This window comes from Sceloporus occidentalis, unplaced genomic scaffold (genome assembly GCF_023333645.1).
Source record: "Sceloporus occidentalis isolate IW3139 unplaced genomic scaffold, rSceOcc1.0.p SCAF_7, whole genome shotgun sequence".
In the NCBI taxonomy this organism is placed as follows: domain Eukaryota; kingdom Metazoa; phylum Chordata; class Lepidosauria; order Squamata; family Phrynosomatidae; genus Sceloporus; species Sceloporus occidentalis.
Window position 1 is genome coordinate 19,861,097 of NW_028316987.1, and position 15,187 is coordinate 19,876,283.

Below are 15,187 nucleotides of genomic sequence, written 5' to 3' on the forward strand. Positions count from 1 at the left end.
GATGCAGTGAGTTCCAATGGAACTCTACCAGGGAGAGTATATGTTGTCTCTGTGATTATTCTTACAAACAAGGGAGGGGAGGCTGACTAAGAACATTGGTAGAGAATCAAAGGGGCCATTTGCGCAGCAGTAAGATTAGGAGAATGCAGGCCTCCTGGTTACTGGTGTGATAAATCATGACAAGTTCATATGGAGGAAAGAATAATAAGGTCTGCACTGGGTCAAGAGATATGATTATTGGGGCAATAATTAACAAAAGCAGGAAGCTCTAAGGTTGAAGAACTCTCTGCCAAAGGAGGTTAGGCTGGTGTCATCTTTGCTGTCCCTCCATTGGCAGCCCAAGCCCTATTTGTTCAGGCAGAGTTTCAGCAACTGTTTCTCTCTTAAGCAATAGGATTTTAATAGACTGCTGCTATATTTTTAAAAAATGCATTTAAAGTCTTTTTTAACATCTTCATGTTTTACTTTCTTAATCATATTTATCATTTTGTTTTTATCAGTACTTTCCCCTTCCCCCCCCCTTTTTTTTTTTTACCTTTACTTGTTTTATTCTTGTTGTGAGTTGCCTTGAGTCCCAATCCTGTGGAAAAGGTGACAATACAAAACAAATAAATAAAGCAAGCAAATTAGTATGGGCAACATTTTGTCTGGATTATGTGGCAGGCACTAAATGATAGCTTGGGTCGTGTGGAAGCCAAACAACCAGTCCATGCAGTTACTCCTCCGATAGGCTCAAACGCTATCCTTAGGCAGGAGTCCTGTGGATAAACTGTGGAAGATACCCAGAGTTCAAATTGGCATAGTGGCACAAAGTTTGCGCGCCTCGTGTAACCCTCTTAATCTCAGCACATGTAGCTAGGTCTGTAAGATGATACTTTCTCTCACCTGCAGCTTAATGGTCAGAAATATTATGTGAAGAACAGGTTCTACCTACCTTCTGACCTGGCAATTGGTGATACAAAAGGTGAACTAGTCCTAATCCCACCATTGGTCTAGAGATATTTTCACCTCTTGCACTTGTTTCCCATGCTAGTTCCCCATGCAAAGAGCAAACTATTTGTAGTAATAGTACTGTTGTGGCTTCCTTTGGATGTCTTCTATCCCATACTGACAGAAAGGCGGAACATGAGACCAAAAACATTCCTTTGGTAACACATTCCTATTAATGTGTTTGCTACCCACCCAGGTCTGCCTGGTGGTTCAACTCATCATGGTGGAAAATAACTCAGGGTTTTCTATTTGGTTGGCCCACTACAGGAAACAGGCTGGTGAACTAGATGGACTTTAACTTCATTATCAGAGGGATATTCATGTCCTCTTACATTAAAAGCAGCTTTACTTTGGCAGTCTGTAACAGGCCAGAGATTAGCGAGAGGGATGTTTTCAGGCAGCAAACACCGGTGTAGCATTTGGGACACGATATGCATATAGGGATGGTTTTCATTAGAGAAATGAGCGCAAGCACAGAAGAACGGCTAAAGCAAAAGGCTCTTCTTTTGCAAACTACTCAATACTGGCCGGCTTTACATGGTAGTTATAAGGCTGAAGTACACAAAATGCTTCGAGGGTAGCATTAACTACAACTTGAGTCTGGGGTCCAAAACACACTGCAGAAATATTCCAGTTTGAGACAACTTTAACTGCCCTGGCTCAGTGCTAGGAAATCTTGGGAAGCGTAGTTCATTGTGGTACCAGAGCTCTGTGTAAATTTACAGCGCTTTATAAATAAAGGTTAATAATAATAATAAGAGAAGGCTCAATATCCCACAAAATTAGTTCCCAGAATTCCCTAGCATCAAGTCGGGGCAGTTAAAGCGGTCTCAAACTGGATTATTTCTGCAGTGCGTGTGTGTGTTTCGGACCTGGAATTGTGAATGGCGAAATCCTTCAAAATCCAAAACTTTTTTCCCCCATGGGAGACTGAAATAGTGGCACCTTTGCTTTCTGGGTGTTCAACGGACACACAAACTTTGGTCTCCTGCAGAAAATTAAAAACAGAGGGCACAACATTATCTTCAGGTTATGAGTTTAAGGTGTGTAAGAAACATACATTAATTTCAGGTTTAGACCCATCTCTAAGGTCACTCATTATGCATATGCAAATATTCCAATATCTTTGGGGGGGGGAGGTTAATCCCAAACACTTTTGGTGCCAAGCATTCAAGGTGCTGGTTATTACCTACGAAGCCCTACATGGCTCAGGTCCACACTATCTGGCAGGCTGTTATCTCCGGGTATGAACTGGCCCGGACCCTGAGATCCTCTGGAGAAGCCCTTCTCTCCGTCCCAACACCTTCACAAACACGGTTGGTGGGGATGTGAGGGAGGACCTTCTCAGTGGCTGCCCCTAAACCCTGGAACTGCCTGCCCAGGGAGATCAGAGCAGCTCCCTCCTTGATGGTGAAGACCTACCTATCCACCATGAATAAGATTTGGATATGCTAATTAAGAATTGATAATTAACGTGATCTATTACATATTTATTACATTATCCACCCGGATGCCTTGTGATTGGGCGGGCTATAAATAATTTATTATTATTATTATTATTATTATTATTATATTGTCTGTGGAATTATAACCTACTATATTATGTAGGTTATACTATTATTAACAAAAGACCTATCTGCTCACACAAGCTTTTAAGGAGTTATTATAAGGACAGGAAGGGATCATAAATTTGGAAGAGACCCCAAAAAGGGCCATCCAGTCCAACCCCATTCTGCCATGCAGGAACTCCCAATCAAAGCACCCCGGACATTCTGCCATGCAGGAACTCCCAATCAATCAAAGCATCTCTGACATTCTGCCATGCAGGAACTCCCAATCAATCAAAGCACCCCTGGCATTCTGCCATGCAGGAACTCCCAATCAATCAAAGCACCCCTGGCATTCTGCCATGCAGGAACTCCCAATCAATCAAAGCACCCCTGACATTCTGCCATGCAGGAACTCCCAATCAATCAAAGCACCCCTGACATTCTGCCATGCAGGAACTCCCAATCAATCAAAGCACCCCTCACATTCTGCCATGCAGGAACTCCCAATCAATCAAAGCACCCCTGACATTCTGCCATGCAGGAACTCCCAATCAATCAAAGCACCCCTGGCATTCTGCCATGCAGGAACTCCCAATCAATCAAAGCACCCCTGGCATTCTGCCATGCAGGAACTCCCAATCAATCAAAGCACCCCTGGCATTCTGCCATGCAGGAACTCCCAATCAATCAAAGCACCCCTGACATTCTGCCATGCAGGAACTCCCAATCAATCAAAGCACCCCTGACATTCTGCCATGCAGGAACTCCCAATCAATCAAAGCACCCCTCACATTCTGCCATGCAGGAACTCCCAATCAATCAAAGCACCCCTGACATTCTGCCATGCAGGAACTCCCAATCAATCAAAGCACCCCTCACATTCTGCCATGCAGGAACTCCCAATCAATCAAAGCACCCCTCACATTCTGCCATGCAGGAACTCCCAATCAATCAAAGCACCCCTGACATTCTGCCATGCAGGAACTCCCAATCAATCAAAGCACCCCTCACATTCTGCCATGCAGGAACTCCCAATCAATCAAAGCACCCCTGGCATTCTGCCATGCAGGAACTCCCAATCAATCAAAGCACCCCTGGCATTCTGCCATGCAGGAACTCCCAATCAAAGCACCCCTGACATTCTGCCATGCAGGAACTCCCAATCAATCAAAGCACCCCTGACATTCTGCCATGCAGGAACTCCCAATCAATCAATGCACCCCTGGCATTCTGCCATGCAGGAACTCCCAATCAAAGCACCCCTGACATTCTGCCATGCAGGAACTCCCAATCAATCAAAGCACCCCTGACATTCTGCCATGCAGGAACTCCCAATCAATCAAAGCACCCCTGGCATTCTGCCATGCAGGAACTCCCAATCAATCAAAGCACCCCTGGCATTCTGCCATGCAGGAACTCCCAATCAATCAAAGCACCCCTGACATTCTGCCATGCAGGAACTCCCAATCAATCAAAGCACCCCTGACATTCTGCCATGCAGGAACTCCCAATCAATCAAAGCACCCCTCACATTCTGCCATGCAGGAACTCCCAATCAATCAAAGCACCCCTGACATTCTGCCATGCAGGAACTCCCAATCAATCAAAGCACCCCTGACATTCTGCCATGCAGGAACTCCCAATCAATCAAAGCACCCCTGACATTCTGCCATGCAGGAACTCCCAATCAATCAAAGCACCCCTGACATTCTGCCATGCAGGAACTCCCAATCAATCAAAGCACCCCTGACATTCTGCCATGCAGGAACTCCCAATCAATCAAAGCACCCCTCACATTCTGCCATGCAGGAACTCCCAATCAATCAAAGCACCCCTGACATTCTGCCATGCAGGAACTTCCAATCAATCAAAGCACCCCTCACATTCTGCCATGCAGGAACTCCCAATCAATCAAAGCACCCCTGGCATTCTGCCATGCAGGAACTCCCAATCAATCAAAGCACCCCTGGCATTCTGCCATGCAGGAACTCCCAATCAAAGCACCCCTGACATTCTGCCATGCAGGAACTCCCAATCAATCAAAGCACCCCTGACATTCTGCCATGCAGGAACTCCCAATCAATCAATGCACCCCTGGCATTCTGCCATGCAGGAACTCCCAATCAAAGCACCCCTGACATTCTGCCATGCAGGAACTCCCAATCAATCAAAGCACCCCTCACATTCTGCCATGCAGGAACTCCCAATCAATCAAAGCACCCCTGGCATTCTGCCATGCAGGAACTCCCAATCAATCAAAGCACCCCTGACATTCTGCCATGCAGGAACTCCCAATCAATCAAAGCACCCCTCACATTCTGCCATGCAGGAACTCCCAATCAATCAAAGCACCCCTGACATTCTGCCATGCAGGAACTCCCAATCAATCAAAGCACCCCTCACATTCTGCCATGCAGGAACTCCCAATCAATCAAAGCACCCCTGACATTCTGCCATGCAGGAACTCCCAATCAATCAAAGCACCCCTGACATTCTGCCATGCAGGAACTCCCAATCAATCAAAGCACCCCTGACATTCTGCCATGCAGGAACTCCCAATCAATCAAAGCACCCCTGGCATTCTGCCATGCAGGAACTCCCAATCAATCAAAGCACCCCTGGCATTCTGCCATGCAGGAACTCCCAATCAATCAAAGCAACCCTGACATTCTGCCATGCAGGAACTCCCAATCAATCAAAGCACCCCTCACATTCTGCCATGCAGGAACTCCCAATCAAAGCATCCCCATTGACAGATGGCCATCCAGCCTCTGTTTAAAGGCCTCCAAGGAGGAAGACGTTGTACATTTTACACACATTGTATTTTACTGCTTCTTCTTCTTCTTATTATTATTATTGTAACCCGCCTTGATTCCTTCGGGGAAAGGCGGAGTATATTATTATATTATTATTATTACTACTGCTATTATTAATACATTTGGACAAAGGGTGGCTATCACACTGTGCGTGTGTTGTGTATGCAGACACAGGTGACCGTTTCCTGCCCCCTTCCTCCCTCTCTGAACCTGGAAGGGTCCTCCTTTTCAAGAGGCGCCGCTAGTGAAGGCGGCCTGCAGCGCTGTTGACAGCAACCGCCGCCGCCGCCGCCACGTCCTTTGCTCTGAGTGAGGAGGGGGGGAAAGAGCCCCGGAAGGAAGCCCCTGAGGCACCCGCCGAACAGGAAGAGCCTTTCCCGGGCCTCTCCCTCCGTCCCAGCCTCGCTCCGTGCCCCGTTACTCACCTCCGGATCCGGTTCGCTCCCGGCCGACGGCGCGGGGGAAGAGGAGGAGGAGGAGGAGGAGGAGGAGGAGCGACTGGCGCTGCGCCTCCCTCCTTCTTCCCTCAGGCGGATTCGGGGCGGAACCGGAAGTGGACGCCGACGACGTCAGTGACGTCGCCACCGCGCGCGCCCGCCCCTCTTCTCTCTTTTTTCACCCCAGGAAGTGAGGAAAATGCGCATGCGCGAAGCTCGAGACACCTCCCACAGTGGGCGGGGCCAAGCTCGCGGAAGATAGAAGCCGTTGGAGGGAGGGGCTTAGAGGAATGAAGGGATTTTTTTTATGGACTTCAGCTCCCAGACTCCCAAACTATTGGCCGACGTGGCTGAGGCTTCTGGGAGATGAAGTCCCAAATGCTCCTAAAGGGCATAGAGAAAGAGATGCTCTTTTTTAAAGCCTTGGTTTCCCCAAACTCTGCTCTTGAAGGGATTTTTATGGACTTCAGCTCCCAGAATCCCCGACTATTGGCCGACGTGGCTGAGGCTTCTGGGAGCTGTAGTCCAAAATCTCTTAAAGGGCACAGTTTGGGGACCACTATGATTTAAAGTTTTGTGGTTAGCAGGAAATAGATTATATGGCGCCTGCTCTGTCAGGATATGGTCATTCCAAGCTGTTTATTCCTGGTACATTAGTTAGACTGGGCCTGACACCTTAGAAAGGGAAACTGTGGCCTTACTGAAAGCTGCTGAATTGCAGGTCCCATCGTCCACACAATAGCCAGTATAGCCAGTGGCGTGGTATTAGGGGAGTTATGGTCAAATAACATTGGGAACGTACATTTGCTCAGGCAGCCATTAAATGAGTATGAATGTTGTAGATTTCTTTTCCTTAGAGAGACCCAGGAGTCATGAGTGAAAAGGAAACGTAGTTTATTTCGCTGCAGCGTCCCCAGAAGGAAATACATTCAAATTTCCGGAGCCCAGATTTCAAAGTGAACCAAGCTTTTTATAATACTTTGAACAATTCAAACCACAAATTGCATTTCATCGGTTACATTTGAATTAAACATTTACACCCCAGTATATTCATTGGATGTCCTAACGTACGCCTCTATCCCTCGTGGGTCGCCCATCGATCAGTCTATTATCTATAGGCTTTGTTTCACTGTCCCCAAACTCTCCACTGCGTGCCTCCTTTTGTTTGGGTTTGAATCTTAAGTTAGGAGCCGTTTCCAAATTGCTCACGTTGCAAAACAGAGAATCTGACCTAAATTCCATCATCCTGGCAACCTTTGCTCTTCAGTACCGTAATTTTTCAACAACGGAACAAGTGACGTTCCAATTCAAATCTACTCACCACACTAAAACCCAATATTTTTGCTGTGACTGGGAATGAGCAAATCAAATTATAATGAATGGAATGAAAGTCTAAAACATTACTCTTATGTCGGTTTCACACAGTCCAGGATGTACTCTTAAATACATACTACAGGTTTGGCCCATAGTTTTCAGTGGGGAAGGGAAATCTCACCCTGAACTGATGCGCTGAAGAGGCCAAGCCACTCAAACCATAGAGTTTATCACATGGGAGGATGAAAAGAGAGTGGGGCCAGAACGCATTCAGGTGAATTGGCTAGTTCAGTGAATTTATGTGAATTCGAATTGCGTTCGAACTGACTTCCCATTGCCTGAAAATAGCTTGCCATTGCCCAAAATTGTGTGTGATCACCTCTCACGCAATAACATAAAACTCCATGATTGCGTTCGGACTGACTTCCCATTGCCCGAAATTGCGTGTGGTAGTCTATCACGCAATAACGTTAAACCCCATGATTGCATTCAGATTGCCATTGGATTATACTTCCAATTTCCCTTGTCTGATAACGTCCCATGATTAATATGAAGAAGTTTCTAAAAGTGTATAGTTTCAGGGACTCGAGCTCCAAATTGTAGCGCTACTGGTTTTTCAAACACATGCCTTTGGAAAGGGGGGCACGGCTGTATTCCTTGTTGTGTGCTGTCAAGTTATTTTTGACTTATGGTGACTCTAAGGCCACAGTAGCACTGAGTTTTTTGGGGGACATTTGTTCAGAGGGGTTTTGCCATTGCTTTCCTCTCAGGCTGAGAGAGTGTGACTTATCCAAGGTCACCCAGTGAGTGTCCATGCTCAATCAAGTACTTGAACCCTGGTCTTCAGAGTCCTTGTCCAACACCCAGATCACTACACTGGGTAGTATACAAGTTACAACTGGATCTTGTACAGCCTGTGATGAGAATAGAAATCCTGAAGCTATGGGACAACCTGTGTTTCTCCACTTCAACATACAACTAATTTGCAATAAGGAGAGCAGTAACTCTGAAGCTATATTTGTATTTTCATGTTGTTGCTGTGCACCTTCAAGTCATTTCCGACTTATGGCGACCCTATCATGGTGTCTTCCTCACAAGGTTCGTCCAGGGGAGGTTTGTCATTGCCCTTCCCTTGAGGCTGAGAGCATGTGACTTGCCCAACGTTATCCAGTGGGTTTCATGGGTGAGCTGGCAAACTGAATTCTGGTCACCAGAGTTGTAGTCCAACATTAAAATCATTATGACACACTGGCTCTCTAAATGTGGTTAGCCAGTTACATATCATGGGGTTTTCTTAGCAAGATTTGTTTATAAGAGGGGTTGCCTTTGCTTTCCCCTGCGTCTGAGAAAGTGTGACTTGCCCAAGGCCCCCAGTGGGCCTCCATGGCTGCGGTGGGATTCGAATCCTGCTCTCCAGAGTCATAGTCCAGCACCCAAACCACTGCACAACGCTGGCTCTCTGAATTTTCACTGGCAATTTTAAAAACAGGAAGCATTAAATTCAAAACAGAAGTCGGATCACCACAAAAGTCTGACTTTTAACACTCATACCTCCGTATTTGCAGCTTTGTGGATTTGATTATTCACGGATTTGATTAATATCTTCTCTCTAGGAATATCTAGCTCCTCCTCCAGTGCAGCTCTATGGTCAACTTTAACGAAACGTTGCGCCGGAAGACCTAGAAATTCCTAGAGAGGACACTCCACTAGGCCTTTGTTGCTCCTCCAGCGCAGTTCTATGGCCAGTGTCTGTCGGATGTTGACCACAGAGTAGCCCTGGAGGACCTAGAGATTCCTAGAGAGGTGTCCTTTCAGGTAAAAAAACATGGTGATTTTGTCTTGTACCCCTAACCCTTCTGAATATGGAAGGACAAGTGTGTGTGTGTATATACATATAATATTTTATATGATATATATATATATATATATACACACACACACACACACATATATAATTACATGTATATTTATATATTTATACTGCACATATAATTATATCATTTCACATATATTATAATAAATTACTATTATTAATATTAAGTATATATAATTATATATATAATCACAGAATCATACTTTATGTTTTATTCACGTCAACATTAGGAGGACTTCCTGACAGTAAGGACTGTTCGACAGTGGAACAAACTCCCTCGGAGTGTAGTGGGGTCTCCCTCCTTGGAGGTCTTTAAGCAGAGGCTGGATGGACATCTGTCGGGGATGCTTTGATTGAGAGTTCCTGCATGGCCAAATGGGGTTGGACTGGATGGCCCTTGCGGTCTCTTCCAACTCTACAATTCTATATATTATTATACAATTATACATAATTAATATTAATAATAATAATAATTTATTGTAATTATATAATTATATATAACATACTACATTTATATATATATATATATATATGCATGTGTATAGTGTACATCGTCTTATATAATTATATACACATAAAACTATATAATTTATATTAATTACATATAACTAATATAATATTATATGTATATAAAATTATATATATATATATATATATATGCATGTGTATAGTGTACATCGTCTTATATAATTATATACACATACACACACATAAAACTATATAATTTATATTAATTACATATAACTAATATATTATATGTATATAAAATTATATATATATATATATATATATGCATGTGTATAGTGTACATCGTCTTATATAATTATATACACATAAAACTATATAATTTATATTAATTACATATAACTAATATAATATTATATGTATATAAAATTATATATATATATATATATATATGCATGTGTATAGTGTACATCGTCTTATATAATTATATACACATACACACACATAAAACTATATAATTTATATTAATTACATATAACTAATATAATATTATATGTATATAAAATTATATATATATATATATGCATGTGTATAGTGTACATCGTATTATATAATTATATACACATACACACACACATAAAACTATATAATTTATATTAATTACATATAATATATGTATATAAATTTATATATATATATATATATATATACTGATGTGTATATATTATATAACTATATTTATTTATATATAAATATGTATATTATATTGATTATAAATAATTATAAAATTTATTATTATTATTGTTGTTGTTGTTATTGTTATTATGCAGTGTGTTTTGGGCCACAGCCTCAAAGGTGCCACAAGAAGAGCCCTTTCCCTTCCATTCCAGACTGAGTTGCCTATCTCCCCTAAGTTCCAACCGGAAGCTGCCTTCCCCCCTCCCTTCCAGAAGAGAGGAACCGGAAGTCCGGCCTTTCCCTCCGGCCGCCGCTCTATGATGACCACCTTTGTGCCACGTCTGTGGCGCATGCGCAGTGGAGGCTGAGGCTGCTGACTGCCTGGAGTCCAGGGGGCCCCGAGAGCCCCGGAGTGGCGGCCTAGAAGAGACAGGGGCAGCCAGAGAGAGAGAGAGGGAGCGTAAAGGAAGATGAATTTCCTGCGGGGCGTCATGGGCGCCCAGAGCGCGGGGCCTCAACCCTCCGGAGCAGAGACGGTGAGTCAGGCGGTGGCAGGTCCCTCCAGCGCCCCTCTTTCTTCCTGGGCGGTTCTACTGGAGTGGCTGCTGCCCTCCCCAATGTACGCCCTCCTTCTTCGGTGGAGAAGGGCCTAACGTTGAGCTGTGGGCTCTCTTTCCCTGCAGCTTCCCTCCATTGCTCCATGTTCTCTTCTCTGGAGCAGCAGGAAAAAAGCTCGCTCCTTTCTCAGGTGAAAGGGATCTAGGAGTCCAAGTAGACCGCAAGCTGAACATGAGTCAACAGTGCCATGCGGCAGCTAACAAGGCCAATGCGATTTTAGGCTGCATCAATAGAAGTCTAGTGTCTAGATCCAGGGAAGTCATAGTGCCACTCTATTCTGCTTTGTTCAACCCCACCTGGAATATTGTGTCCAGTTCTGGGCACCACAATTCAAAAAGGATGTGGAGAAACTGGAGCCATGTGTCCAAAGGAGGGTGAAGAGTCTGGAAACCATGCCCTATGAGAGCTGGGGATGTTTAGCCTGGAGAAGAGAAGGTTAAGAGGTGATATGATAGCCCTGTTTAAATACTTGAAGGGATGCCATATTGAGGAGGGAGCAAGCTTGTTTTCTGCTGCTCCAGAGAACATGATTCGGAGCAATAGATGCAAGCTGCAGGAAAAGAGATTCCACCTGAACATTAGGAGGAACCTCCTGACAGTAAGGGCTGTTCGACAGTGGAACACACTCCCTTGGAGTGTAGTGGAGTCTCCCTCCTTGGAGGTCTTCAAACGGAGGCTGAATGGCCATCTGTCAGGGATGTTTTGATTTGGATTTCCTGCATGGCAGAATGGGGTTAGACTAGATGGCCCCTGTGGTCTCTTCCAACTCTATGATTCTAAGTATTTAAACAGGGCTATCATATCACCTCTTAACCTTCTCTTCTCCAGGCTAAACATCCCCAGATTCCTAAGCCTTTGCTCATAAGGTATGGTTTTCAGACCACATCCTACCGCTCTGTAATGCCCTACCTCTTTCTCGAATGACCCACATTTTTGGTGCCTGTAGTCCTTTGGGGTGATGACAACTGCTCATCTGGGGCATTGTTTGAGGGGGTGCATGTTTAGCGCTGTTGAGGGAAGCATTGCATAATGTGGCACCCAGACCAGTTGGAGGTTTTGACACCTTGTACATCCAGGTGTAGTGGTAGACTGCGACTCTAGAGACCAGGGTTTGATTCCTGCCTCAGCCACGAAGCCTAGTGGGTGACTTTGGGCAAGCCACACTCTCTCAGCTTTGGGGAAGGCAAGGGCAAACCTCCTCTGGACAAACCTTGCCAAGAAAACCCCACGATAGAGTCGCCTTAGGGCTGTCGTATTTCAGAACTGACTTGAAGGCACACAACAACCACCATAAACTGTAGGCGTAGCTCTCAAAACCCAGCGTTGTCGGTCATGCCTACGTCCCTCTTTCCAGCAGTGTCCTGTCTTCACTCTGTAGTCAAGGAAAGAGAGTTTGCGTAACTTTGTGTAAGTGGGATTGGCAAAGTGGGTTGACAAACACAACTGTTCGACTTGTATATTCTCCACTGTTCCCTCACTCCATGCAAGTGTCCCGTCTATCTCCTGGCATCTTATTCATTGTATTTACTTTATTTGTTTCACTTTTATGCCACCTTTTTCCCAGCTCACAAGATGAAAACTATGGCTCTATACAGACAGGCCAAAATAAAGCTGCTTCGGGCCACTTTGGAGGTATGGGGTTTAAATGATGCATGCGTCCTAAGAGTCTGGAAGCTGCACCAAAGCTACACTCCAGTCCTTAGGATTGGAGCATGGCTTTGGTGCGGCTTCTGGACTCTTAGGACGCATGTATCATTTAAACATCATACTTGCAAAGTGACTCGAAGAAGCTTTATTTTGGTCTGTCTGTATCAGGCCCATGATAAGAATTTTAAAACGGTTAAATCATTTAATCAAAACATATAAAATTAACATTAAAACTTACAAAAAGTTAAAACATAACAAGGCTATAACATAAGTGTATGTTTTAGTTATCACTTCCTTAGAATCATAGAGTTGGAAGAGACCATAAGAGCCATGCAGTCCAATCCTTCTGCCATGCAGGAACTCTCAGTCAAAGCAACCCCAACAGATGGCCATCAAGACTCCGTTCCTCTGTCGAACAGCTCTTACAGTCAGGAGGTTATTCCTAATGTTGAGGTGGAATCTCTTTTACTGTAGCTTGAATCCATTACTTTTCCTTGCTCTGACGTCAGGTTGAAATGCATCTAATTCCTAACACTGGCCTGTTACAGACTGCCAGAATAAAGCTGCTTCGGGTCTCTTTGGAGGTATGCTGTTTAAATGATGCATGCATCCTAAGAATCCGGAAGCTGCCCCAAAGCTGCGTTCCAGTGCTTAGGAATGGAGTGTGGCTTTGGCGTGACCTCCAGACTCTTAGGACACATGCATCATTTAAATAGCATGCCTCCAAAGTGGCCCAAAGCAGCTTTATTTTGGCCTGTCTGTATGGGGCCGTAGATTCCCTTCTTGGTTCTTATTGTCCCATATGTTTTTGGTTTTTCAATCCTCTTACCTCAATTAAGGAGTAGGTTTATACCTTAGTGCCATTTTAGCAAGTAACCCCTTTTGGTAAAGAGCCTGTAACTTTATAATAGGGTATCCTATACACAATCTTTTCCATTCGAAGATGAGTTTCTGAATGTTTCCTACATGTGCGTTGGTCACATCATCCAGACTAGTGTTATTACTCTTTCCCCTCCCCACAAGTTACGAATACAAACTGATACATCAGTCTTCTATACAATACAGTATTATGAATAAATTTATATGTGAGAGCTTTTGTATTGATAACTACTGTAAATCAGAAACGTAATGCATGCAAATATGTTTTGCTGTTATTGGTATGCATGGTTAGATTTTACAAATCGCTCCCTATTCTCATGTTACATAGTAGACAGCTGGTGTGATATCAGTAGCTTGCTTTCGCCATGCTTCACAAAAGAAATGTTGAAGTCTGGAGCTAAGATTGGCCTACTTGGTTTCCATTAGACACCTGTACTGACGCTTCATTAAATGTCTCATGTATTAAGTAAGACAATTCACCAGTCTTGTGACTCAGGTGGGAGGATGATAGATTGGATAAACATCAGAGTAGGCTGTGGTGATAGATGGCTGGTTGAATTGCAGTAGATCAAGTAGAGTTTTTGATTCTCAGTTATTTCAATAACAAAGGCCTGTTACAGACTGCCAAAATAAAGCTGCTTCGGGTCTCTTTGGAGGTATGCTGTTTAAATGATGCATGGGTCCTAAGAGTCCGGAGGTCGCGCCAAAGCCACACTCCATTCCTAAGCACTGGAGTGCAGCTTTGGTGCAGCTTCCGGATTCTTCGGATGCATGCATCATTTAAACAGCATACCTCCAAAGAGACCCGAAGCAGCTTTATTTTGGCAGTCTGTAACAGGCCAAAGTACCACTATCCTTTCAAAATGAGACTCTTAAACTTTATTGCTCATGTGATACTAGTCTAAGTGATTGGTTTCACCTCCTGATTCACCGTTTTGCTGATCCCCAGAGCTTGAGTAAATAGCAAAGGTGGTCCTGCAAAGCTGAAATCTGGCCAAGCCTGTTGTAAACGTCCTTTCCAAATTTAGCTGACATGCAGACATTGCTCTTCTGCTGTCTAAATATTACAGAAATAGGATTGATTAAGGCAAAAGAACTAAAAGTTTGTTCTTCTTTTGCTTTAATCCACTCTTTATCTGTGGAACATTTGTTTTTAAATGATCCTGGGTTGCTTAATGCTTGTAGGGAAGATATAACTGTCTCCTAATGCAAGTGTGAAAACAAATACCTAGTAGTTCCCTGTGTTTTCCAGAGTGAGATTTTGCTACAGGTGTCTATATACAGAGAAGGAGATCAGTTATAGTAGGTCCACAATTTGCTTGTTCCTACTTTCCTTAAGTTTGCCTTGTTCATGGCAAAGAACACAAAAATGAAAAGGGGGCAAGGTTGTCTCTTTCACTTCATCTGAATGCAGGATTCTTGTTCCTGTACAAACCCAGGTGGAAATTATCTCAGTGCAGAGGTTACACTACATGAAAACGTTCTGTAACCTTTGATCAAATGAATGACTGCAAGGAGAAAAATGCCCACCGCCCTTACATTCTGAACCTTTATGGTCTGGATGCCTTTGTTGCTCAGAAAAGCTGCCTCCACAATACTGTACTAAAGAGATTATGCTTTGCATTGTGGAACAGGAGAACAAGGGATTTTTTTCTCATTATGAATGGGATTTGTGATGCCACAATGAGCAGTAGAGAATGTCAGTTTTAATGTTGAGAGTATTGTGTGCAAAAGTGATGAATTTGTTTTGAGACAACCCCTTTCAACTGATAAATACAAGGTTTGAACAAAATGTTTCAACTTCTTGCTTGCTTTTAAAACCTGAAATCTCTGTTGGCTGCATTGTTTGGATGAGGCCAAGAAGCACCATGTAGTAGTAATTCCAGTCCCTCTGGAGCACCAGTCTCTGAATTAAGCAGT

At 43.8% G+C, this 15,187-nt stretch overlaps 2 protein-coding genes across 4 annotated transcripts in view; one reads left to right on the top strand and one right to left on the bottom strand.

Annotated features, from left to right (window-relative positions):
* Positions 1–5,819, bottom strand: part of G3BP2 (G3BP stress granule assembly factor 2) — a 38,940-nt gene extending 33,121 nt beyond the window's left edge. For both annotated transcript variants that reach the window (XM_089532288.1, XM_089532287.1), the window contains exons 1-2: positions 5,782–5,819; positions 536–580 (exon numbers count right to left, since the gene is read on the bottom strand). The gene's annotated coding sequence lies outside the window, so the exon portion shown is untranslated. The remainder of the gene's footprint in view (positions 1–535; positions 581–5,781) is intronic.
* A 4,693-nt stretch (positions 5,820–10,512) lies between these two features.
* The window catches only part of LOC149309367 (general vesicular transport factor p115-like), a 51,456-nt gene continuing 46,781 nt past the window's right edge, over positions 10,513–15,187 (top strand). For both annotated transcript variants that reach the window (XM_089532290.1, XM_089532291.1), the window contains exon 1: positions 10,513–10,659. In XM_089532290.1, coding sequence (XP_089388416.1) covers positions 10,594–10,659 — 66 coding nt within the window. In that variant the 5' untranslated portion in view covers positions 10,513–10,593. The remainder of the gene's footprint in view (positions 10,660–15,187) is intronic.